Source organism: Phycodurus eques, chromosome 5 (genome assembly GCF_024500275.1).
Source record: "Phycodurus eques isolate BA_2022a chromosome 5, UOR_Pequ_1.1, whole genome shotgun sequence".
Lineage (NCBI taxonomy): Eukaryota > Metazoa > Chordata > Actinopteri > Syngnathiformes > Syngnathidae > Phycodurus > Phycodurus eques.
Window position 1 is genome coordinate 8,649,783 of NC_084529.1, and position 26,819 is coordinate 8,676,601.

The following is a 26,819-nucleotide window of genomic DNA, read 5'->3' on the forward strand; positions in this document are numbered from 1 at the left end:
ACTGCCTTTCCACCTGGTCTCCTGGACACACAATATATCAACCTTTCTCCTAATCATCATGTCAACCAACTCCCGAGATTTTCCTGTCATAGTCCCAACATTCAAAGTCCCCACATTCAGTTCTAGGCTCTTGTGTTTTCCTCTTCTCTTTCTGCCGAAGAACCCGCTTTCCACCTCTTATTCTTCTTTGACTTCGATCCACAGGAGCTGAATTTGACTTCAATCCACAGGAGCTGGATGTTGTTAACCCGGGCCACGACCGATCCGGTATGGAATTCTTTGGATGAACGCTCATATTTGTTTGGCAAGGTTTTAAGCCGGCTGCCCTTCCTGACGCAACCCTCTGCATTTATCCGGGCTTGGGACCGGCCTACAGTTTGCACTGACTTGTGCCCCCCATAGGGCTGCATTTAACATAAATGCTGCATTACAATTGGTAAAAAGCAGATGGGGGTTCTCCCTTGCCACTATATAAAACAAATGACTCAAAATACTTTAAATGGCAGCATTACTGCTACTTTTACCTAAACAGAGTCCAAGTTTTTAAACATTTATGACCTTGAGCACACACACTGAGCTAGACATTTTACAATACTCTGCTTCCATTTAAAATTACGTCAACAGGAAATGCTTTAGCCTGTGTCTGTGGGTAGCTTTGCAACTCTACACCTCATTTCCACTTATAATAAACAGTGCTTTGACTCTGGGGTATAGAGCAGATACATTTGGGTTAGAAAAATAGTTTTGTAAGGAGCCATTGCTTAGGCTTGTTTGGGCTGACGTTTTGAAGATTAAGACAACATTAAATGATTTACTAAGTAACACAATCACAAGGTACAATCGTTCACAATATAATTCCTGTTGATACTCGCTTTCACTTTACCATCTAATGTGTTTTTGCGTCCATCAGCGCCAATCACCACATCAAAGTCAAGGTCTGAGATAGAGTGGCTTGAGGGTTCCATATCTGCTCTCCAACCAGGACCTAAGGAGGGGCATGACAAACCAGTTTGGTTATCTTATAAATGGAACATGTGACCAAAGCAATATATGTATATAAAAAAAAAGGTGACAGGCAGTTGGATGAGATGTGTGCAACAGTAATAATGTTCAGTTTAAAATGGTGGGCAACAGGGGATCGACTGTTGGAACTCTTTCATTAAGTGCTTTTGAAGTGACATTTCTTTCTGATTTGATCAAGGAACAACTGAAAAGACTGAATGCAGAATTTAATGACTGAAGTGGGATTGATCGAAGACTTAATAAACACTATTTGCTGAAAGAAAGAAAAACAATATTAAAACACCGTTAGCTTTAAGTACTCCTACAGCAAACGTCTTCACTTCTGATAACTCATCACAGTACACATTATGTATTGTGGTGCATACCGTTTATAACAGGAATAAGATGGTGCTTGTCATGGTGAAGAGAAACTTTCTGTCTCACAAACTTACTGTCAATTGTTTGTTCTTCGGGTGGTTCCACAAGTTTGATGAATTCCACATTTACATGAACCTCAATCCCCAGAATCAGACAAATTTTCAGCAGCATCAACTGCAGCTGAAGGATACCTAAAAGCGATATGACAAAACCATCCATTCATAGAATAAAGATGCATGTATGAGAACGGTTGTAGGAGTTTAAAACAGGCTATTTTTTACATGTTTTTTAACTGGTATAACATTAATCCCAAACTTCAAACAATGTTAACAAGGTTTCATTGGTTGGCATATCCAATGGTAATCAGTAGCTCGTTATGTGTATGCAAGGTTATTTTGGCTTATTGAGAATATACTATCAATGTTGTATGGATTAATGTTATGTAGCCCAGAAGAAAAAAATAACTACAATTCTCAAGTTTGATTTTTTTTTTATTGTTATTCATTTATTTTTTAAGAGATGTGCAACTCTGTGCCACACCACACACATTCAAATCAACATGAAAATCATTGCATGTGCCCACTGACACATTTGATGTAATTTGACCTCTGAAATAAAAGGGGGGGGGGGGGGAAATGACTTTGTAATGGTGGAGCACTTTAGTTGGCATTAAAATAGGAATGCCAACAATGCATCCGAGCACACCTAATTTTATGACCACACCAGCACAGCAGGTGTTTAGATGCATTTAAACACTATGGGTGCTGGGTGAGGAATAAAGAAACCACCCAAAATTGCTTCACTTTACACCGCATGATTGCAAACATAGAGCAACTCTTGACGTTAGGGCAAGGTGTATCATCAGATCATCTTCAACATGAAACTATTGCCGGAACTGGAGAAGCACCACCAATGGAAAATATCCACTTGGGAGATATAGAATTGACTTTACCATTAAAAGGGTGCAAACCAAGGTGCCATAAAAACCCAGAAATTCAACACTGTTAAAAACAGATTAAAGAAATGGAAAAAACAACTTTGTAAAGGCAGCTTTGATTTTGTGACCCAACTACGTGTCCCACAGAGTATCTGCATGGTTAATGTGACTCATATAGCATGACTTGTTTACATATTAGGGCTGAAAGCTGAAAGGATACCCCAAGGTCATGGTTAGATAAGCATCATGATTTATTTATTATTTTTTTTGTAGGCATTTTACTTACTGATTTTCCACTCTGATTTTCCATTGCCACAGCCGCTTCCGGTATTTCTGCCACACAGCTGAGCGACTATCATTATTATTATTATTATTATATTGTAGCGTCGGAGGAATTCCCAGGATGCAGAGTAGCTTTGTAAATAGTTGAAAGAATGGTGTATTCTTGTTAGTTAGTGGTAACTATTCCCTAATAGTGTTAGATATCCCACAGTAGTGTTAGTAGACTTGTTAATTTCCCCTTTTTGCCGTTGTTGTTTGTTAACTGTGTTTTTAATTATTTGGCATCATAAGTGAGTGTGGCATCACGACCAATGACTTGCGCAGCTCATTGACCAAAGTCTGTAATGACAGGTACTGTATATAAAACTACAGTATAAAAATAAAACTATGTAAAGAAGTGACACTGCGCTCGGGTAAATGTGGCGTGTATAGGCACATTTTGAAAGGGCATGTCACGATCCTGCCATTTGTAAGATGACAGTTTCGTGAATTTAAGAACCGCAATTTTTGGTTGCATAAAGTATCAAATTTTGGGTTACGGGTTTAAAGAATTATGTAAATTAAAGTACACAGGACGTGCAACACATAGCCATGCTGGGAAATGGCCACAGCAGACAGTGAACATATTACTCCCCATCATTCAAAAGTTCTCCATAGTGTGTCTGTAAAAACTGAAGCAGAAATATTTTTTCAAAGCTATAAATAATTATTCATTCTTCAGAGAACAAGTAAAGCTAATTAAATGTGGTAAATAAATTAAAACTACATTCCCTAGTCTTCCTTGGTGCTGAAAAACAGATATTATAGGGGAATTATTTTTAAAAGTTTAATTTACTCACTTATATGATCGATGGAGCCAGCACAGAACTTGCCGTAGAACTTCTTGGCCCCCAGGCCTCTGAGGTCTTCAATGGTGAAAGGCCACAGATGAAGCACATTGTTCCTGGAGAAGGTGTCTCTCTTCTCAATTACCACCACCTTACAACCCAGCAGGGCCAGTTCAATGGCTGTCCGCAGACCACAAGGTCCGCCACCAATGATCAGACACTGAACCGGTTTAGAGACAAGAACAAGGACTACTAAAGGGGAGGACAAGTCGTGCAAGTGATCACATTTACAGTGTATGTATACTGGTACTGTGGAACTACATGGAAATGCACAGAAATGCCTACTGTTTACACAAAGTAATTATTTATTTATTTTTTAAAGTTCACCACTAAAGAAACAATTTCATGACAAATAGGTTGCTGCTGATAAATGAAAAAAAAATACATGAGGTATACATCTGGAAATAATCAAATCTCATTAAAAAAATTCTAACTTTACAGTATAATGATGATATGATGCAAATACTAAATGTTATCTTCTGTACATTTCACCAACCCCATTGTAAACTGAATCCTCTATAATCTAAATTTTATTTTGTCTCATACTGCTTTGTTGTTTTTCTTTAGATATATAAACCTTGTCAAAAGCTCTGTCCTAAACACCACTTTCCCACTGTCATATAGACTGCTCAGGGGGTTATGACACACACTATGTCATGCAAAAAAGACAAAGTTGCATCTTTATGTTGTAAATATTTTTACTGTGAGAAAATGTGAAGGGAAAAAATACACTTCATCCTCCCCAATTAGATTCTAAATACAGAAACAGCTTGCTCCGCTAGCTACAAGATGATAACTTTTCTTCAAATACTTTCCACTAAAAAAATGCCTGGGATAATATTTCGGCCGTTATTTTTGGCCGACCCAACTCCGTTATCTCCCCTCTGAAGCCTGTTTCCTCTCCAGACATCTTATCTTTGGTTATGCGATGAAGTCATTGAAGTACCATGTTAAAATTGAGCTTTGCTTTGCTGACATAGTGAGAGAGGTGGAGTGTGCCCTGAGACACCTTGTAATGGCTCTCAGTGTACTAAAGACTTTTTTGTCCATTCTATGCTTCCAACTTACTGGGAACAGTTTAGGAAAGGACATTTTGTTCCTGGTGCACTCACCAAATACAGTAAAGGCATGCTTCAAACTATGACTGCCACAATAGCTTTCTTTTTTTGTTGAACTGTGACTCACTTCTATTATTTTATATATATATATATATATATATATATATATATATATAAGTATGGCTGCAATGATGTTCAAGAATGACTTGCAGAAGATTTAAAGGTTTATCAATCTGAGACCCTGACAATTTAAGTTAGTCTGTGTTTCTGTTTGTATTCAGTCAGGTTTTACCTAGTTAATTATGTAAAGCTTGGCTAATGTTATTTATTTAATATTTATCCAAGGTTTCACTGCAGGTCTGCAACGTAGATTACTTTGACCAAATTTGAACTTTTCATATCCACCTGGCCCTTGACATTTTGCCAAGAAATACTAGCAATGACAATAATAAAAATAAAATATTGCACAACCAGCCAGCTGGAATTTTAGGACTAGGCCTGTCACAATAATTTTCTTTTGAGATGATATATTTTTATTTTTAATAATTTTTTAAAAAAAATTTATGCCTGTGAAATCATAAGGAAAATAAGGTCCGGCCTCAAGCTGCAAGCCTGTGTGGTTGGTCTGCTGAAGATGAGCCCTTCACCTGCCAATCAAATATATGTTGACTTTTGCCATTTCACACTGCATTTGCCAAAGCGTCTGACGCCCGAGACTTTCCTATTTATTGTGTGTGCGCGTTGAGAGTGCGTCAGTGTGTTTTGAAGTGACGCCAAGCAGCATCTGACACTTAGCGGCACGTAGCGGATAGAAAAATGTTCTATTCTGAAGTGTTGACGCGGTGAGTTTCAAAAAGCTCTTCCAATGGGAGCGGGGCTGGCGGAGTGATTTTTGAGTGCTATTTTGGCGGACTTGTACTGTAAACAGCAAGGGGGAAATGGAGGAAGGGATAGTAATTGTGGTGTACCACTATCTTTTGACCAATAGACAAGTAATATACCGAGACGTTTCTGTGGGAGTCTTTCAAACGCCCTTTCCAAAGCTCCCTGTTCACCCAGAAATAATAAAAAGAATACTCTTTTCTTTTTTTTTTTTTTGCTGCTGCGTCACCTCCTCCTCCTTAAAATAAGCAAAGTTGGGGCTTTCTTTTCCAACAATGAGAAATACATATTGCTGAGTTGCGGTCTACTCAGCGGGGAAACCCTCCCCGACTTCCTTCTCGGCTGGTGTGTCAAAACCTCCAAATATGGGATGGCCGCCCACCCGTTGTCATTATCGTTGCGCTTTGATGCGGGGGGCATTTCACATTGAGCAAGTGCTGTGTGAAAAGCCTTGAGGTCAGTGGAAGGTAATCACTGAGGGAATCGAGCTGAAAAGTTTGCCATTTATTTATGTTGCAAAAACAGTGATTTATTGACATATTGGAAACGTTTGACGAGGCTTTACACGATCAGGATTTTTGGGGCCGATCATCGCTCAGCGAGTTTAAAAAATAACGTTATAATACACACAACGCGAACGATTGTTTTTGTCGTGGCCGTGGTAACGAGTGCATCCGGTCACGTTTGAGTTGACAAGATAAAGCCCAGTGATCGTAAAAAACGGGATGCGGTGGTATCAGAATACAAGATTTTATTGCAGTAGTCTGACAGTGTAATCGTGAAAGACCAAATTTGTCTTGTAGTCTGAGCCATGCATTACGTGTTGTCTGTCTCAGACGTGACATCTGTCCCACACCGCCGACGTTGTTTTTTATTTTTTTAAATAACTTTATTGGCGGTCGATATTTACAGTACTACGTCAAAAGACCTCCGACAAGGCTAAAAATAAACTAGCTTTTGGATTCAAATATACCGTACACGATGGCGACGCGGAGTAAATGTCTTTTGCGGAGTCGATCAATGACGTCATTGATCGGATGGGCGAATTATGACATTAAAGCCGATTAGCATAAAATGCTAATTATCGGCCGATACCGATCAGATCGGTGTAAAGTCTTCTTTTGACCCAGGGTAAGTGCTTCCCAGTCGCAAATATTTTGCAGAGGTCGATTTGCCTCAACTGTACAATCCTAAATGAGAAAAGAGCACAAGACGGCTGAAGTGGGTGAGAACCTAAGCCTGTCTGAACCGAAGCCTGTCTTAGGTTCTGGGCCATTGTAGGTTGTGAAGCAACAGTGCTAACCACTTGGACTGCTATGTCACTTGTAGAGTTGTTTTATTTTGTGATTTGTAAATTTTGCTTGTCCTGCTACACTTCAGATGTTCCCAATAATTACCAGCAGCCAGGTGAGCACTAGAATGAGCCTGCAGGCACTGATCGCATCTGCTGCCAATTCTGGACCTGTGTGGTAAGCAACTGAGATTTTTGATTTTTTACTGTTTTATACACCGTATATTTTTCAATGGTTTATATCAAGGGCCTTCAACAATTTCCACAAAGAGGACCGCCAAACTGATGGAAAGCTGGAGCGGGGACCACCTACTATGTATAGTGTATATAATTGTATTCTATATCAAACTGGTCGTATATTAGAATGCCTTTTATTCATAAAAAATATAAATACAATTAATATAGTATCATACTAGTAGTATAATCATATGTACATATGTAATGTATTATAGGAATAAAACAAAGGCTTTTTATGGTCACTATACACAAGCACAATGAAACTGAGATGAGATGCGATGTATAAATGTACTTCTTGCAATCGATACTATAATAGTGATCACTTGAACTTTTTTCCTTCTCAAACTTCAATAATATACAAGTTTTTTAAATTGAAACAAAGTAAGAACAGGGGATCATTCATGTTAATGTTTATTTAAAGACATTAGAATTTGTGGCTGGCGAAGACTGCTGCGAGGAGTGCTCGTGCTGACCCAGCAAGCCGGCAGATGCGCGGATACGCGCTCGCCCATTTCCCTGCCGAACGAAAGAGGGCCATTGTGTATTTGGGTGTTAATTCCATTTGTAGATGATCAAATTTATTGTCCAGTGAGTTAAAGTTGTAAAGGAGGAGCAGCATTTGCAGGGGTTCGCTTTTACCTTAGCTGTTAGCCCACCACGCCAACCTTGCTCTCTCATGCAGCCAAGCCGCCCCTGCTGCTCCTCTGTCGGCTTGAGATGCTAATAGAGTCCACCGCTTCGTAGGCCGCCGGGTCTTGCCGCGAGCGTCGTAGTTATGAACTCAAAGTCACTGGATGGTCGGAATTTCAGCAAGTGCTAGCGATCATAAGCTAATTTACTGCAGATATTGACTATTTTTGGTGTCCTAGGCGAATAATTGTGGTCATAAAATTAATGACTGTAAAAGGATGGCAAGAGCCGACCAGTGCGCATTCGTATGATACTGGAATGATATGGTTCTTGTCATCAGTCCAGTTTTTTTTTTTTTTTTTTTGTTATTGGACGATGAGTGTGATATCATTTTTCCACAATATCGGGCCAATAGTTATCAGTTCGATAGTTATCATGCATCCCTAGTATACACTGAGAAGCCGGATGATATTGGAATGATACGGCTCCAGTTACTTTTTTTCCCCAATATCGGGCCGATAGTTATCGTGGATCCCTAGTATACAATGATAATTATAGTTTTGTGAGCAACTGTATGTCTCTCACCCTAGTTCCTTGGCAGGCTTTATTCTGGCTGTACACCTTTTGCTGTGCCCTCTTGTCCAATTTGGTCCAGAGAGCTTTGACTTTCCAGGAGTTGACTGCAGCTTTCAGTGCACTGTAAAAGTTGCTGTAGTCCAGCGGATCCAGCTCCAGTTCCCTGCAGAGGATACTGAAAGCCTGCAGAGTCCCCTTACATGTGGACATCTGGACAAACTTCTCAAAGAGCTGGCTGGCCTTAGCCGTGTGCTCATCTTCCGTCTCACCCATCCTCTCTGACAGTTACCAATGTCTCTCGTCTCCTTTTGACTCCTTGCACACTGTCAGAACTCCGTCCTACAATGTTGCCATGCATATCCGGTTCTAGGGAGGAAAGGAAAACATTTCTCACTGATGGACAAAATATATTGTATATAATAATTGATACTAATGAAATCTTGAATAGTATCTTTCTTATGACTGATGTCTGAGATCCTTATTGCCCCTCCTTCTCTGAACAAAGTATTTATATACTTTGCTTCAGGATAATCAGAGCAAAGTGAGCAGAGAGTAAAAAGGAGCTGGATAGCAGCTTTTGTGAATGAGAAAAGGCATAAAATAGCATAATTCATAACTCTCATCATACAAAATAAAAATTTACATTACAGCAGAAGCTTGCTATGCATAAAATGATCACAATTACTGATTTAATTTCAAACTATCTGGAGTGAGCATCTTAATTGCAGTGCTGTACAAAAAAAAAAAAAAAAAAGATGCGCGTATGACCAATTTAAGTGCTACCACTCTTTGGCTGCTGGTGTCATTTACTGTACTGTGTTCTGCAGGGGGAGCAGATTAAGTGCCAAGAACATGCCAGCCACGTCACTAAACTAATCCTGAAAGGGTCAGATTACAATTGGAGACATGTAAGCCAATGAAGAAAAGGAAGTGTCTGATCAAACTTCTCAATCACCCCAACTTGACACGAGTTGGACCACTCTCATTAGCGCCGTAGTCAAAAACAAAAGTTTAGTGAATTAAATTAGTTGAAAAACCTCTCTCCCTACAGTAAGTATAGGGACTGAAGCCAGGAAGTTGAGTTAGACAAATAAACAAAGTGATGCTGATGGCAAGACAACGTCCTTGGGGGAAGCAATAACCTGTATATCGACAGGGAGCCTGTTCTTAAAAGAAACTTAAAATAATACAGTATAGCCACACTATAAATGCCTTTCAACTTTGAGGTCATGGCAGTGTATGTGGCTTCTGCTCGTAAAATAGTGGGCTAGAAAACAGCAGTTTTTTGTACATTAAGTCAGTTTTTTTGTACATTAAGTCCACCATGATTGTGGAGTATTTGTCGCTGAACTCGTCAACTAAGTGTTGATCAATTAAGAACAAAATTAAATTAATGAGGGCTATTTTAATTAAATATTTAATTTATTATTAATAATAATAATAATAATAATATTTAATTGAACTTATGCTGAAAATTATTTAAAACTTAAACATTTTAAAATTAAACATTTACACAAAACTGGAAGTTTGGAGACCGGTGATGATAGCAATAATGGTTAAAGACTATGAACCTGAAAGGAAATATGTGCATAGCGCTGCACATTTGCATAATATGTCACCATAAAAAAATAGGATACAGCACATGGTACTGGACCATTTGGGCTTCCATACTGAAATGGAAAACAGTAATCTTGGGTGAAAAGGTTACATTCCAAAACCAATAACTGCCTGTAACTGGCACAGAAATAGCCTTCAGATGTCAATGTGTTGCCTTGCTAACCATTTGTCGTTTGCCTTGAACATACACTACATCCCTGCATGCATGTACACTACTACGAGCCAGTACAGTTTAAACCTCATTAGTTGGGCTATTTTTCATCAACATGATATTTCCCCCCACTCAATTCCAAATAGGATTATGAGTGTGTGTGCATGTGTGTGTGATTGGATAGGTTTAGCACAATAGTCAGGGAAGAAATATGGGACAAAGATACAAAAATCACAGCTAGCTGACGTTTGGTGAGGAAATGTAAACCTCATCCGTCCTCTGCTATTCAGTTTCAGGTTCAACGTCTTCCAATCACGTCCTTCCAGGTCTCACTGTGAGTAACTAAATGAGCATTGAATTCCCCCAGCAGAACGAGGGAGTTCCCAGTCGGAACTCCTTGAGCATTTTGCGCTGAGCTCTTACAGGTCGTCTTTACAGGACAGTCCTGAGAAGCAACTCTCTCCATTCATAGACCATTTGCCTTACCATGGAATGTTGAACATCAACATGCTCCAAGGTTCTACACTGACTTTTGCACTCGCGACCAACTTTTATTTTTTCCTTTATTTTACATATTTTATGTATAGCCCAGCTGACTCCGAGCAAGTACACCACAACACACACACAGTATATATCCAGAATCAGAATCATCTTTATTTGCCAAGTATGTAAAAAAAAAACACAAGGAATTTGTCTCCGGCAGTTGGAGCCGCTCTAGTACGACAACAGACAGTCAATTGACAGAGAACACTTCTGAGACATAAACACATTGACAAAAAACAGTCACTGAGCAATAAAGGGTTAATAGTTATCTGGTAATGCCGGTACATTATTATTTTTTGTTTTGACAATTGTACAAAGATGCAGAGTCCTCCAGCACTTAGAGCAGTTTGAATGACTAATATAGCAATAGTCCGGTGCAATGACCATTGTGCAAAGGGAGCCGAGACTTCTAGGAGTGTATGCAGTTTAAAGTGACGAGTAGCGCGATAATCTGGGACAATGTTGATTGTGCAAATTTTGCATATACTCCTCAATCAGTGTGCAAATGGAGCAGATGTTACTCTGGCATGAGTGGCCAGTATTGGTCAACAACAGATATGCAAATAGTGCAGCGTGGAGAGACTACTACAGTGAGTGCACGAGTAATATATAATTGGCCCCACAGAAATGTGACAACGAACTCAAGACAAAAAATTGCCAGCATGTTGTAATGGAATTGTAGGTTAGGTGTTTAGGAAGTTAATCGCAAGAGGGAAGAAGCTGTTGGAATGTCTGCTAGTTCGAGTTTGCATTGATCGGTAGCGCCTACCTGAGGGAAGGAGCTGGAAGAGCTCGTGACTGGGATGTGGAGGGTCCGAGAGGATTTTGCACGCTCTTGTCTTAGTTCTGGCAGCGTGCTAGTCCTCAAGGGTGGGTAATGGGGTACCGACAATCCTTTCAGGAGTTTTGATTGTCCGTTGCAGTCGGAGTTTGTCCTTTTTTGTAGCAGCACCAAACCAGACTGTGATGGAAGAACACAGGACTGATTTGATGACCGCTGTGTAGAAATGCCTCAGCAGCTCCTGTGGCAGGCCGTGCTTTCTCAGAAGCCGCAGGTAGTACATCCTCTGCTGGGCCTTTTTGAGGACGGAGTTGATGTTGGTCGCGCACTTCAGGTCCTGAGAGACTGTAATTCCCAGGAACTTGAAGGTCTCGACGGTTGACACAAGGTAGCTGGACAACGTGAGGGGCAGCTGTGGCGAAGGATGCCTCCTGAAGTCCACGATTATCTCTACAGTCTTGAGCGTGTTCAGCTCCAGGTTGTGTCGGCTGCACCACAGCTCCAGCCGCTCCACTTCCTGTCGATATGCAGACTCGTCACCTTCCTTGATGAGGCCGATGACAGTGGTGTCTTCTGCAAACTTGAGTTTGACAGTCGGGTGCGCTGAGGTGCAGTCGTTCGTGTAGAGAGAGAAGAGCAGCGGAGAGAGGACACAACCTTGGGGTGCCCCAGTGCTGATGCTGCGTGTGGATGAGGTGGTCTCTCCCAGCCTCACTGGCAGATGGCAGGTGAGACGCTGAGCTTGAGAAGCTTGGATGAAAGGAGTTCAGGGATGATGGTGTTGAACGCTGAGCTGACGTCCACGAACAGGATCCTCGCATAGGTCCCTGCACTGTCGAGGTGGTCAAGGATGAAGTGCTGTCCCATGTTGACTGCATCATCCACAGACCTGTTCGCTCGGTAGGTAAACTGCAGGGGGTCCTGCAGGGGACCTGTGACGCTCTTGAGGTGGTCCAGCACGAGACGTTCAAAGGACTTCATGACCACAGATGTCAAGGCGACAGGCCTGTAGTCATTCAGACCCGAGATTGCAGGTTTCTTGGGGACTGGAATGATGGTGGAGTGTTTGAAACAGGATGGTACTTCGCACAGTTCCAGAGATCTATTGAATATCTGAGTGAAGACTGGCGCGAGCTGGTCCGCGCAGGCTTTGAGGCAGGATGGGGACACATGGTCTGGGCCTGCCGCTTTGTTAATCTTTTGTTGTTTAAAGATGTGTCTCACATCCTGTTCGTGGATGGTAAACGTAGAAGTCAGAGGTGTGATTGTGGTCGGGGTGCGGCCGGATGGGTGTGGGGTGTGAAAGTGTCCTTTTCAAATTTGCAGTAGAAGGTATTCAAGTCGTTGGCTAGTGTGCTATTGTTCTCAGCTTGGGGGGATCATCGCTTGTAATTAGTCAGCGATTGGAATGCATGCCAGACAGATTTAGAGTCGTTAGTGCAAAACTGTTTTTCCAACTTTGCTGCATAGTTCCTCTTTGCAATGTTAATTTCTTTAGTCAGCAGGTTTCTAGCGCGATTATACACGCCATATCCATCCATTTTCTGAGCCGCTTCTCCTCACTACGGTCGCGCCGGCCCCTATCCCAGTTTTCATCGGGCAGGAGGCGGGGTAAACCCTGAACTGGTTGCCAGCCAATCGCAGGGCACATACAAACAAACAACCAGTCGCACTCACATTCACACCTACGGGCAATTTAGAGTTGTCAATTAACCTACCATGCATGTTTTTGGGAAGTGGGAGGAAACCGGAGCACCAGGAGAAAACCCACGCAGGCACGGGGAGAACATGCAAACTCCACACAGGGGGGGGGATTTGAACCCCGGTCCTCAGAACTGTGAGGCAGACGCTCTAACCAATCGTCCACCATACCGCCACACAGGGGTGTGTAATTTTTAAACATTTATTTTCTCTCTTTACTTCATTATACCAGCAGAAGATTATCAAAACGATACAATTTACGTTATATAAAGAAGATACATATTGATCCGAATTGAGGGGTGCCTGTTGGTGTGGCCACTGACAACCATTTCTGTTTCCGATGTGGGCCTTTGGGAAAATTAATTACCCACTCCTGGTTGACACAGTGGTAGAGGGCTGATAACTTGCTCTCAATAACTAAACTACCTTTTCTGTATCCCAAATATAGTCAAATATGAATTATGAAATCATTTGTCTAACACCTAGTATGGCAGAAACTGGATCATGCAATTGGACATGATTTTACTATTTTGGGAGAAACCAAAGCTGCGATTAGGTAATTATGTGCATCCTGGTTACTGAAACTAAACTACTTATAGCCGTAGTACTCAGAGGTTTCTAAGGGCAAAACTGAGTGACTATCTATGCGCCTCATCCAAAAGGGGCACAGTGGAGGATGACACACCCATGCCTAACATGCTGATAAAGGGCTGCACACTCTTGATCAGCTACAGCATTGTAAAGAGGGAGCGGTAGTTACACTGGAATGGGTGATTCATGTTAAATTACAGATGTGTTGGTTCTACAAATGCAACAATTTGCATGTTAAAAGAACATGGAATTTTATTAATCTAAACTGTGGCAATGAGGGAATATTTGCAACTTTAACTATGTAGGTACATATTTGTGTGCTCAATAAAATACATTACTGGCACGTCTATACCATCTCAGTATGGCTATTTCAACATTGGGCAGTTTTGTGAGTGGCAGCATTGTGTGTTTGGGGGGGTTAGGGATTTTATTAATTTTTTAAAATTTTACCTCTGTTTTGGTTTTTTGCTTTTTTATTTTATTCTATGTGTTTGATTGTAATGGCACGGTGGATGACTGGTTAGCACGTCTGCCTCACAGTTCTGAGAACCTGGGTTCAAATCTGGCCTCGCCCGTGTGGAGTTTGCATGTTCTTCTGTGCCGGCGTGGGTTTTCTCCGGGCACTGTGGTTTCTTCACACATCCCAAAACCATGCATGGTAGGTTAACTGACAACTTTAAATTGCCCATAGGTGTGAATGTGAGTGCAAATGTGTTTGTTTGTTTATATATGCCCTGCGATTGGCTGGCGACCAGTTCAGTACTGCACCTCTCACGCACGACCCTGGTGAGGATACGTGGTACGAACTGCTGCAAACCAAAATGTCCCTTGGGTACAATAAAGATCTTCAATTCAATTCTTTCAAAACTCACACACAGTTTGAAATGAAAAGGGACTTGAGGAATGCTGAGAGATTTGGGGACTTTCTCAGTTCCCTTAACCACTAGAGGGAATCTACTATGTGGCGTTAATGCATACCTGAATATTTAACAATCCGTTCTTCACACGCTGATGTCGTTATCCGTGTGCAATGAATAACAGCACTGCACTGAGTGGGTGCACAATGTATTGTTTACAATGGGAGAAATCAAATGTAATCAAATACAAGAATACTGCACACACACAAATGAATAAAAGCTTGAAAACTTAAAACACTCAGTTTTAAGTATCTATAAATACAGACAAACATTTAATATTGTCATGGAAAAAATATTAGATCCCTCGTTTCTTCAGTTTCTTGTTCATTCTTAATGCCAGGTGCAACTAAAAGTAGCTTTGTGTGGACAAATATAATGACACGCTCAAAATAGCTCAAAAGCGCTTAATATAAGAGCTGATGTAGCGATTTTCCATGGTTTTCTTGATAACCAAAATTAATGATACAATTAAGCTTTTGTATTCTTCAGGTAAAATTAGTGGTGCCAGGTATTACAATGAACAAGAAATGAAAGAAACAAGGGGGCTGTAATATTTTTTTCATGACTGTACATTTCCTGAATAAAGATGTACAGATTTTATATACATACAAACACACACATATTTCTCATATATAGTAATATATATGATAATGCAGGCATTGATCTTATTTAAAAAATTACAAAGTTAAAAGGTCACATATTTTACAAAACCAACTTTTTCTAGTTTGGGATGTTATATTGGCTCTATATTGCCTCAGTAAACATGAAATACAAATTAAAATCGTCCATGCTTTCCTGAGTTCCTGACGTTTTTAGCCGAGAGGCCTGAAATTAGCTTATTCAAATTTCTCCAGTCACTCGCGAAGATCTCCAAATACCTCTCCGTTCCGGAGACAGCGTTGTCTGCACAGAGGCAACCAATCAGAGGAAAGCCAAATATAGGCAAAGCGGATACAAAACATAGTCAAACATAAGTAGCTGTCAGAGGGGCCTTTTTTGGACACGTGGCTGACAAAACCAAGGTGTTTTTTAGATGAAATTGACACTTTTCTCCATATTGAAGAGTCACTCTACAGAGGTCTAAATAGCTAAAATATGGCATCTTTAAGAATGGGCTAATGCCATTATTAAAAATGTAAGTTTATCGTAATGTTTTGAAATAATAAAAATAAATGTAAAAGTACTTGAAGTTGTTAGTTTTCATTTTACTGCTTTTGCTGATGTATTAGATTTTTTGCCGTGGTATCTTTACAGTACCAGTATCGAGGTACTTTATGCAGGTATAGTATCGAAGTCACAATTTTGATATCGTGACACTACTACCACACACACTGGTTGACAGTTCAGTTGGGTTCGGCCATGTCACTTTGTGTGCGGCAGCCTTTCTGAACAATCTGTGATGAGCACAGAAGTCCAATAGGGCAACTCAAGTTCAGATCGGGGGGGCAATTCCTTCCAATCACGCCCTTCCAGGTCTCACTGCCAGTGACTACATGAGTATTGAATTCCCCCAGCAGAACGAGGGAGTTCCCAGTTGGGGTGCTTTCCAGCAGACCGCAAAGGTCTCCGTACAGCTCACACTGCACCAGACCCCTTGGCCCCTCCCCCACAGGCAGTGAGCCAATGGCAAGGTGGGCCACCAGGCGCGCCTTTGTCCCCCACCTCCAGGTCAGGCTCGAGAGGGGGGCAGACTGCCTGCTGTCCCTATACGGCCTCGCCAATGATAAACTGTCCGAATTGATGGAAAGGGTGCTGGCTGTGCTGGGGTCTGCTCATCCCATTTCTGACTGAAAAGATGTGAGGATTAGAGGTGCCATTTTTGCACAACAAACCTTTAGGTTTTTGTTTTTTCCTCTCAGGAAGTTGGTCCATGTTTTAAAACCTATTTTTGCAGATAGGCAATTTTTCAAAAATGCAACAGCAGCAATGTTGAATATTTAAAAAAAGAAACCTGTTACACTGAACATACTTAAAACAGCTATACTTATTACAACCTCCAATTTATGGCAGTTCGCTTATTTTTTTTTCTCCAAATAACAAGGTTTGTATTAGTAATTACAAAGTGTTAAATGAACTAAAATGGACTCTGAAAACAAAATGTGTATGTATGTCCTGTTTCCTTTCCAGGAGAGAAAGTTTGGGAACCACTGGGCTAATGTATTAGGAAGGGTGAATTTATGTCAACAGCAGGCATAACAAAAAATAAATAACTTAATTAATTAAATACATCCTTCTCAGGGACAGAAGTCAACACGCTTATCGGCATGGCGAGGAAGGTGGCTTTGGAAGCGCCATAAATCAAAGGAAACACAGGGAGTGGCAGGGGGTTACTGCTGCAGTGAACACAGTAAATTCAACAGGGAGCACTGTAAATATATATATATATATATATATATATATATATATATATATATATATATATATATATATATATATATATATATATAAAAAGGTCCGACTTAAAAGTAGATGCCAATAAAAAAAACTAAATGTGCCCCAGTGCCAGACGCAAATTAAATTTTGCTTCAGATCCACCTCAATCGATTGATCAATGAAGGGCAATTTAAAGGCATGAGTTAATGAGTTATCATGATTAAAAAAAGCAGACAACATCAACAAAGTCATATATAAAGAGCAAAATTTAATCCATAATTTGATATTGAAACTGTACGTGTGAGCGGCATGGCTTCTATTCGCCACCTCATGCATCGCTACATTTCCTTCTCTCCAAAATGTGCGTACTTGTACAAAAGGGTTAAAGTTTCTGCACTTTTTACCAGTCAGGTTTTATTTGATAGGTCACAAAATTTTGCGCAGGAACCTGCGTAAGAATCTTTCTAGCCCCATTTTGTGCGTATGCCGTGTTGGTAAGTTAGGCCTGTGGGCTTTTTCCCGTTGTTCGCTTTATTTATTTATTTATTTTTGATAAGGTCACATAGTTTGCACAGGAACTTACATACATATCTTTTAGGTCCGATTTTGTGCGTACGGAGCGTTGATAAGTGATACCCCAGGTATGGAGAGGTGTGTTGTGATTGATGGCGTTTTGGCTGGGACTTTGTTAGACACAGTATTGTAAAACAGTCTCACTGTCTGACTACAACCTCAATATACTTAAAAGTTGTAAAAAATGAAAATAATAAAGTTTCTCTGATGTCTTGTATTCTTTAAGAACTTATTATTTGAAATACACTATTTTACATTTACCAAAGACTTTAGGTGTATTTGCACACTGCACAAAGTATCAGCATCCGGTCAGTATCCCAGATACCAGCATTAATTTGACTCCATATCGGATTGGAAAGAGAATCGGTGGCATCTGACATCACTACCACATGCAACAGTAAATAGCAACAGAGTTAACACAATCTTGTGTTTGTCTGACAAAACATTCTCCAGTATAACTTGACACATAGTCAGCGCATCTTCTTGCTAAAATAGAGTATGAGGCAGAGGTTCTGCAACCGAATGCTACCTCAAGCATCTTTGGCCAGATTCCCTCTCTTAGCCTCTCTAGTCTTCTTTTTTTGACATAAAATAATCCCTAAATTAACCCATCTGAAAATTGTGACTGATAAAATGTGTGAAAATAAATGCATAGTAACCTGATCAAGCTTGTTTGACACCAATTACAGCAAAATTAGCCAATAATCCTTCAATCAATTTACAACTGTACCCAGCAAAACACAGAAACGGTGAAAATGCCTTCCTTCAAAGACCTCATCCATGCTACAAAAAAAATTTTATGATTCATATTACACCAGTTTTAGGGTTAATTTGACAAAGCTGAGGCAAAAGTACCGTAAATTAAAAGATTCATTTGAAGGTATACAGTTGGGCAAGATTTTTCACATAATCAATGCATTCATTAGACCAGCTCATTTTACTGATAAACACTAATAATAGAAATAACCGGAACAAATCTAAATAAGTAAGGACAGTTGCAGCAATGCGTGATTTAAGTAAATATTTCAATTTTAGGGCAGAGAAGAATAACTTTAGGTAATCATCTCATGGGAAACTGAACCTCGAAGAACTATCATTTTTGCCACAGTTTAGACAACAATTATACATACTAAAATGTATTAAACAACATTTTGCCATGAAATCATCTCTTAAAGTAGATTCAAAGAACTACATGAGCCACAATAAGTCATCATTGAATTTAATGTATTCTGGGATTTAACATGTAATGAGTAAAGTGGTTAATTGATTGCCTGCTGATTATAATTGATTTATCACGGTAATTCTTAATAGGACTGCTTTTATTTTATGATTGTTTAACATTAACAAATCATCCACAAACTATAACGTAAATTACATAATTTTTTTCGCCCCCCCCCACCCCCCATATGATACCACAAACTTGGCATATCTATCCTTGAGCAGTTTCGCTAATTTGTCTTTCAAGCACTTTCCCAAGCTCCATCAGGTTGGATGTAAAGCGTCAGTGCACAGGCATTTTTAGATCTCTAGAGATGTTCAACCAGATTCAAGTCTGGGCTCTTGCTGGACCACTCGGACAGCTACAGAGTACTTTGATTTGTTGGATTTGTGCAGAAAGATCAATTGTTGCCCCAGTCTGAGGTCCACAGTGCTCTGGAGCAGGTTTTTAATCCAGGATATCTTTGTACATTGCTGCAGTTATCTTCCCCTCAATCCTGACTAGTCCTCCAGTTGCTGATACTGAAAAAGACCCCCACAGCATGGTGCTCCCACCACCATGGTCAGTGTAGGAATGGTGTTGGTCAGGTGATGAGCGGTTCCTGGTTTCCTCCAAATGTCTGGCATTTATGCCAAACAGATCAAAATGTGTCATGTCATCAGATCAGAGAACTTTGACTCTCCTGTTCTAAGTGTCCTTGCTTTTGGCCAAACTCCAGGTGGCCTTCCATGTGGCTTTTACTCAGGAGTGGCTTCATAAAAGACGAACTGGTGGATTACGACAGAGATGCTTGTCCTTCTGGACGTTTCTCGGCTTTTGACATGGAATCACCTCCCTGACTAAGGCCCCTTTGGCCTGATCACGCACTTTAGATGGGCGAAAGATTTAGATTTAGTCCTGGGGCCTTATTTATCAAAGAGTGCACCGAAAAGGTTCTAAATTCGTTCTTAGGACTGAAATTTAGAATGTGTGCAAGTACAAAAAAAGAAAACTTATTTACATCAAACGTGCACACAACCATCATACACACACCCGTAATGTGTGTTGAGACATCCTCTCCTGTTTTAAACTGCTTTAGCCGAATTTGTATTAAGAAACACCTGCAATTGACAAAGTGGGGGAAAAAAAGTATTTGGACAGCCACCGATTGTGCAAGATGTCCCACTTTAAAAGATGAGAGAGGTCTTTTCATCATAGGTACACTTAAACGGTGAAAGACAGAATGTAGCAGGTATTTTGGCCCAATTTTCCATGCCGATCTTCTCTCAATCGGTCATGTCTTGGGGCTGTCGCTGGCCAACACAGACTTTCAACTCCCTCCACAGATTTGTTATTGAGTTGAGGTCTGGACCAGGACCTAGAAATGCTTCTTACAGGGCCACTCCTTAGTTGCCCGGGCTGTGTGTTTCGGGTCATTGTCATCTGGAAGACCCAGGCACATTCCATCTACAATGCTCTTACTGAGGGAAGGATATTTTTGCCCATAATCTCACAATATATGGCCCCATTCATCCTCTCCTTAATACAGACCAATCGTTCTGTCCCCTTTGTTTAAAAAAAAAAAAAAAAAAAAGAAAAAGCCCTATGCCATGATGTTTCCAACCCCATGCTTTAGAGTGGGTATGGTGTTCTTGGGATGCCACTCAACATTCTTCTTTCTCCAAACACGGCAAGTGGCGTTTATACCAAAAAGTTATATTTTGGTCTCATCTGAACACATGGCATTCTCTCAGTCTCCTCCTCGGATCATCCAGACGGTCACTGGCAAACTTTAGACTGGTCTGGATATGTGCTGGATTAAGCAGTTGGACCTTTCAGGTGCTCCATGATGACGTAGAGTAGTACTAACGGTAACCTTTGTGAATCTGGTCACTGCTCTCTTCAGGTCATTGACCAGGTTCCTCCGTGTAGTTTTGGACTGATCCTTTACCATCCTCAAGATCATTGATACCCCACGAGGTGAGATCGTCAATCATCTTGTATTTCCTTCAACGTTTAATAATTACAGCAACTCTTCTCACCAAACCGCTTGCCTATTGTAGAGTAGCTCATCCCAGCCTCGTGCAGGGCTACAATTTTTTGCCTGGTGTTCTTAGACAGCTCTCTGGTCTTGGCCATGGTGGAAAGGTCGGAGTGTGACTGTTAGAGGGTGTGGACAGGTGTCTTTTACACAGATATGGCATTAAAACAGGTAACGTGTGGAGTATAGACGAGCTACTTAAAGATAAAGTAACCCTTTAAGAATATGTGGATGGGCTTCTTCCTTCTCCGAAATGATGGCAAAGAGGACGGAGAAAATTAATATCTTCGAGACCGACATTGACGTACTTGTCTGAGAAGAGGAGACAAAGCAAAAAAGATACTGTTTTGACAAAATAATGGAGGTGTTACCAACAAAAGAAAGATGTGGGAGAACTTACCCCTACTGTTAATTTTGTTGGATCAGAAAAAAGAGTAGTCAGTGGAAATAAAAAGAATAAATGGTTCTGACATCAAACTCATTGCCAAAAATCTTGTTACAGCCCACAAACGAGAACTCTCTTTAATTAACTGGAAGAGGACAAGCAAGTTATATGGATACCTGTATTGCAAGCATTACTGACCTTAACAGCTCTTGCTTGGAGGTGCACACCCAGAGAGCTATTCTGTAGAATGAATGAATCGTGTGTACGTCCAGGCGATGTGGAAGAGCCCTTGTGTTAGAACACAAGGTTTTGTGTGTAAACATGGTCAGAGATCTGGATAAATTTACGCACGTCCCCACCACAAATGTTTGGAGGCATGCGTTACACAGTTCTGAGAACTTTGTGATGGCTACCGACCCCACATCCATCCATCCATCCTTCAAAAGCTACTGCCACCGCTTATCCGAGGTCGGCTCGCGGTGGCAGTAGCTTTTGAAGGGATGCCCAGACTTCCCTCTCCCCAGCCACTTCATCCAGCTCTTCCGGGGGGATCCCGAGACGTTCCCAGGCCAGCCAAAAGACGTAGTCTCTCCAGCGTGTCCTGGATCACCCTCGGGGTCTCCTCCCGGTGGGACATGCCCGGAACACCTCACCAGGGAGGCGTCTGGGAGGCATCCCAATCAGATGCCCCAGCCACCTCATCTGGCTCTTCTCGTTGTGGAGGAGCAGCGACTCTACTCTGAGATCCTCCCGGATGACCGAGCTTCTCACCATCTCTCTAAGGGAGAGCCCGGACACCCTGCGGAGGAAACTCATTTCGGCCGCTTGTGTCCGGGATCTTGTTCTTTCGGTCACGACCCACAGCTCGTGATAGGTGAGAGTAGGAACGTAGATCGACCGGTAAATTGAGAGCTTCGCCTTTCGGCTTTGCTCCTTCTTTACCACAATGGACTGATACAGAGTTCGCATCACTGCAGACACTGCACCGATCCGCCTGTCGATCTCCCGTTTCATTCTTCCCTCACTTGTGAACAAGACCCCAAGATACTTGAACTCCTCCACTTGGGGCAGGATCTTATCCTCGACATGGAGTGGGCACGCTGACTGAGGACCATGGTCTCAGATTTGGAGGTGCTGATTCTCATCCCAGCCGCTTCACACTCGGATGCAAACTGCTCCAGTGAGAGTTGGAGATCACGGCTTGATGAAGCCAACAGAACCACATCATCTGCAAAAAGCAGAGATGCAATTCTGAGGCCACCAAACTGGACACCCTCTACGCCTCGGCAGCGCCTTGAAATTCTGTCCATAAAAGTTATGAACAGAATCGGTGACAAAGGGCAGCCTTGGCGGAGTCCAACCCTCCCCGGGAACGAGTCCGACGTACTGCCGGATATGCGGACTAAACTCTGACTCCGGTCGTACAGGGACAGGAAAGCCCCACAACATCCAGAGCCTTTCGGAACTCCGGGGAATCTCATCCACCCCCGGGGCCTTGTCACCGAGGAGCTTTTTAACCACCTCGGTGACCTCAAACCCAGAGATAGGAGAGCCCGCCTCAGAGAACCCACACTCTGCTTCCTCATGGGAAGGCGTGTCGGTGGAATTGAGGAGGTCTTCGAAGTATTCTCCCAACAGAGTCACATCGTCCTGAGTCGAGGTCAGCAGCGCCCCATCCCATCTATACACAGTGTTGGTGGTGCACGGCTTTCCTCTCCTGAGACGCCGGATGGTGGACCAGAATTTCTTCGAAGCCGTCCGGAGGTCTTTCTCCATGGCCTCACCGAACTGAGTTTTTGCTTCAGCGACCACCAAAGCTGAATTCCGCTTGGCCAGCCGGTACCCATCAGCTGCCTCAGGAGTCCCACCGGCCAAAAAAGCCCGATAGGACTCCTTCTTCAGTTTGACGGCATCCCACGGTGAACATGGTCCACCCGGACTCGATGTCCCCCGCATCACCTGGAACATGAGCAAAGTTCTGTCTGAGGTGGGAGTTGAAACTCCTTCTGACAGGGGATTCTGCCAGACGTGCCTAGCAGACCCTTACAATACGTTTGGGCCTGCCATGACGGACCGGCATCTTCCCCCACCATCGGAGCCAACTCACCACCAGGTGGTGTTCAGTTGACAGCTCCGCCACTCTCTTCACCCGAGTGTCCAAGACATGCGGCCGCAAGTCCGATGACACGACCACAAAGTCGATCATGGAACTGCGACCTAGGGTGTCCTGGTGACAAGTGCACGTGTGGACACCCTTATGCTTGAACATGGTGTTCGTTATGGACAATCCGTGATGAGCACAGAAGTCCAATAACAGAACACCGCTCGGGTTTTGATCGGGGGGGCCGTTCCTCCCAATCACGCCCTTCCAGGTCTCACTGTCATTGCCCACGTGAGCATTGAAGTCCCCCAGCAGAACGATGGAGTCCCAAGCGGGAGCGCTCTCCAGCACCCTCTCCAAGGACTCCAAAAAGGGTGGGTACTCTGAACTGCTGTTTGGTGCATAGGCACAAACAACAGTCAGGACCCATCCCCCCACCCGAAGGCGGAGGGAGGCAACCCTCTCGTCCACTGGGGTGAACCCCAATGTATAGGCAATAAGTATACCCACACCTGCTCGGCGCCTCTCACCGTGGGCAACTCCAGAGTGGAAGAGAGTCCAACCCTTTTCAAGAGGACTGGTACCAGAGCCCAAGCTGTGTGTGGAGGCGAGTCTGACTATATCTAGTCTGAACTTTTCAACCTGACACACCAGCTCGGGCTCCTTCCCTGACAGAGAGGTGACATTCCACGTCCCTAGAGCCAGCTTCTGTAGCCGGGGATCGGATCGCCAAGGTCCCTGCCTTCGGCCACCGCCCAGTTCACACTGCACCAGACCCCAATGGCCCCTCCCACAGGTGGTGAGCCCTTGGGAAGGGGGACCCACGTTACCCTTTCAGGCTGTGCCCGGCCGGGCTCCATGGGTGCAGGCCTGGCCACCAGGCGCTCGCCTACGACCCCCACCTCCAGGCCTGGCGCCAGAGGGGGGCCCCGGTGACCCGCGTCCGGGCAAGGGAAAACCAAGTCCATCGTTTGTCGTCATCATAAGCACCCCACAGCTCTCCAAAAATAAAAAATAAAACAAAATAAAAAATACATTGACTACATGAAAAAAACTATCAAGACCTGTGATATTGATCCTAAAACCATTAAAGTATCTGCTGTTGATCAAGATCAATGGAGACACCTGGTACCAGTTCAGACAAACAAATTTGAGGAGCGAACTCAACGCTTTCTGAATCAAAGAGTCCGACATAAACCACAACCCTCCACAAAATCCTTCCTGTGGAAGGATCTGTAAATCAACTATTGGACTCTATTCACATCTACGTAGTCATGAGAGAATTGGAGGTCGTCGTACAGAAGGACTACCTTAGTAGTAGTAGTGTGTATACACGCTTGATAAATGGTGTACTTGGCGATTTCATTGGGACATTAAAGCGGCAGAAATTATTCCAATCTACCATTGAACAGATCTTTGCCTTGACACAATCCTGTCTTAGGTCTTTCCAGTGTAATTTACAACCCCAATTCCAATGAAGTTGGGATGTTGTGTTAAACAAATAAAAACAGAATACAACGATTTGCAAATTATGTTCAACCTATATTTAATTGAATACACTGCAAAGACAAGATATTTAATATTCAAACTGATAAACTTTTTTGTTTTTAGCAATAATTAACTCAGAATTTTATGGCTGCAACACGTTCCAAAAAAGCCCAATATAATATAGCCCACAGAGTCCCCAAGGGGCTTTTCCACGCCCCAAAGAAAGGCGCTAGCCACCAGCTAGCTCGCAAGCTAACAGGCTTGGGCCGAACAATAATAACCAAGTAATTCACAATTGTGCTGGAAAACTACTTGCTGGGTTTACATGGAGACTTTTTTTCCCCATTCTGATTTAAATCATTCTGATTAAAGCCCTCAAGTCAACTGGTCACGTGACGTGATCTATTCCGATCTGGTGTTTACATGGGCCAGTAAATTTAATCAGAACAGCCGTTTTACAGATGTGTGACATGCACAGAACTGTGTAAACATCACGATTTATTGAGATGGAGATCAGTCATCTATTTAGCACATTAGTTGCGAGAGTTTTCACATGCAAGTTAAAAACAACAGCTTGATAAAAACATGTTACAAGTAGTTAAAAAGCCCTCCATCGCAAACAAGCTCTGTTTGGAAACCGTCTTATTCTCAAGTGCGTAAGCGGTGACGTCACTGTACATTTAAGTCAAGACAGAGGATGCACACCCTGGCTATTCTGGCTGAAAAGTTTACATCCCCTTTGATTGGGGAAATTAAATTAATATTCTACCCTTGTGAAACAAAATGAAATTCCATTCAGTTTCAACCTGTTTATTCCAATTGAGGTGTTTAGGGAGCCTTTTTTTTCGGGTTTGGGCTTCTAACTTGATTCTTATTGGAAAAGAAGGTAGTTCTTTTATGGTGGGGGAGGGGCGACTCCTGCCGGAACGCGTCACTGGAACTACACAGTTCTCGGTCTTTGCACGTTTTCAGCAATTATCTTCAAATACCTATAATGCATTTTGAAAAAAATCTCTGAATTCATTTGACGGGGTCTTTAATTAAAGACTAAATAAATTGTCCATAGGTGGTTTGTCTATACTGTATGTGCCATGGCGATTGACTGGTGACCAATGCAGGGTGCACCCTGCCTCTAGCCCAAAGTCTGGGATGGGCTCCAGACTGATCTCAAACCTAATGAGGATTAGGGGAGCCACGATTAGTCGACGATCAAAATCGTCGACAATTAATTTATTTGTCAACGTTGTCGCTTATTTTTTGTTTAAGCTTTGCTTTCCTCGTTGAAATCCTCCGCTGATCGGGTGCTGGCTGTGTGCTAACCTGTTATGTATATTAGTGGTTATCTTGGGTCTTGGGTCTTCTATAAGAGCAGCTGCTGCGATAAGATGCAATTTACATATCGCTGGCGTCAAGCGGAATCCTCGTACCTCCAAAACTGTCACTTTTCACGAAACCAAAATGTGTGTTGAGCCATTAACATCGCATCATCAAAGGGAGAAATCAATTTTTAACACTTGAAAAAATATGGAATTCACCAAATTTCGACATGATGTTTTGGCACGACACTAGCAATATGAACCGATTACTGAATAATCGCAAAAATAATCAGTGACTATCAAAATAATCATTTGTGGCAGCCCTAATGAGGATAAGGGGTATAGAAACTGGACGGATGGACTACTGTATATAATTAATGAGGCGTGTATTTAAATTGCCGGACGGAACCTTTTTTTCTGTGTTCTTATTTTTGTGCACTTTGAACTCAAGCATGAGAATCAAATGCAAGGTAATGCCCTTTCTAATGGTATGCCTTTTGTGCAGTTTAGTCACAATCAAGCAACCAAAGTGATGATCGATTAATAAAATATTTACATTTATTGGCAAGAAAGCTAGCCATGTCTGCGTACTAAAACTCCTGATCTTTTTCTTTTCTTTTCTTTTTTTTACAATTTCTAATATTACCGTAACTTCTAACCTTTATATTTTCAAATCAAAATAAAACTTCTCACCCATGTACAATAAATAAACTACATAAAGTAGTTTATTAAGTTTATTAATGCACAATATACCGCAGCCTCTTTGAACACGTTGGTCTGAACGCTATATGTTTACATGTACTGAGACCAGCTTTGACTGTCGCATGCAAGTCCTTAAATCAAACTCCTAATCCTCATAGCATTAACGCCCCATACTGTAGAT

General features: G+C 42.0%; 1 protein-coding gene across 6 annotated transcripts in view; it reads right to left on the bottom strand.

Moving 5' to 3' along the window:
• The window catches only part of mical2b (microtubule associated monooxygenase, calponin and LIM domain containing 2b), a 114,214-nt gene that overhangs the window by 78,521 nt on the left and 8,874 nt on the right, over window positions 1-26,819 (bottom strand). For 5 of the 6 annotated variants that reach the window (XM_061677382.1, XM_061677380.1, XM_061677383.1 and 2 more), the window contains exons 2-5: window positions 8,170-8,526; window positions 3,439-3,646; window positions 1,455-1,571; window positions 884-985 (exon numbers count right to left, since the gene is read on the bottom strand). In XM_061677382.1, coding sequence (XP_061533366.1) covers window positions 884-985; window positions 1,455-1,571; window positions 3,439-3,646; window positions 8,170-8,433 — 691 coding nt within the window. In that variant the 5' untranslated portion in view covers window positions 8,434-8,526. The remainder of the gene's footprint in view (window positions 1-883; window positions 986-1,454; window positions 1,572-3,438; window positions 3,647-8,169; window positions 8,527-26,819) is intronic. The other variant, XM_061677381.1, reaches the window with a different exon arrangement.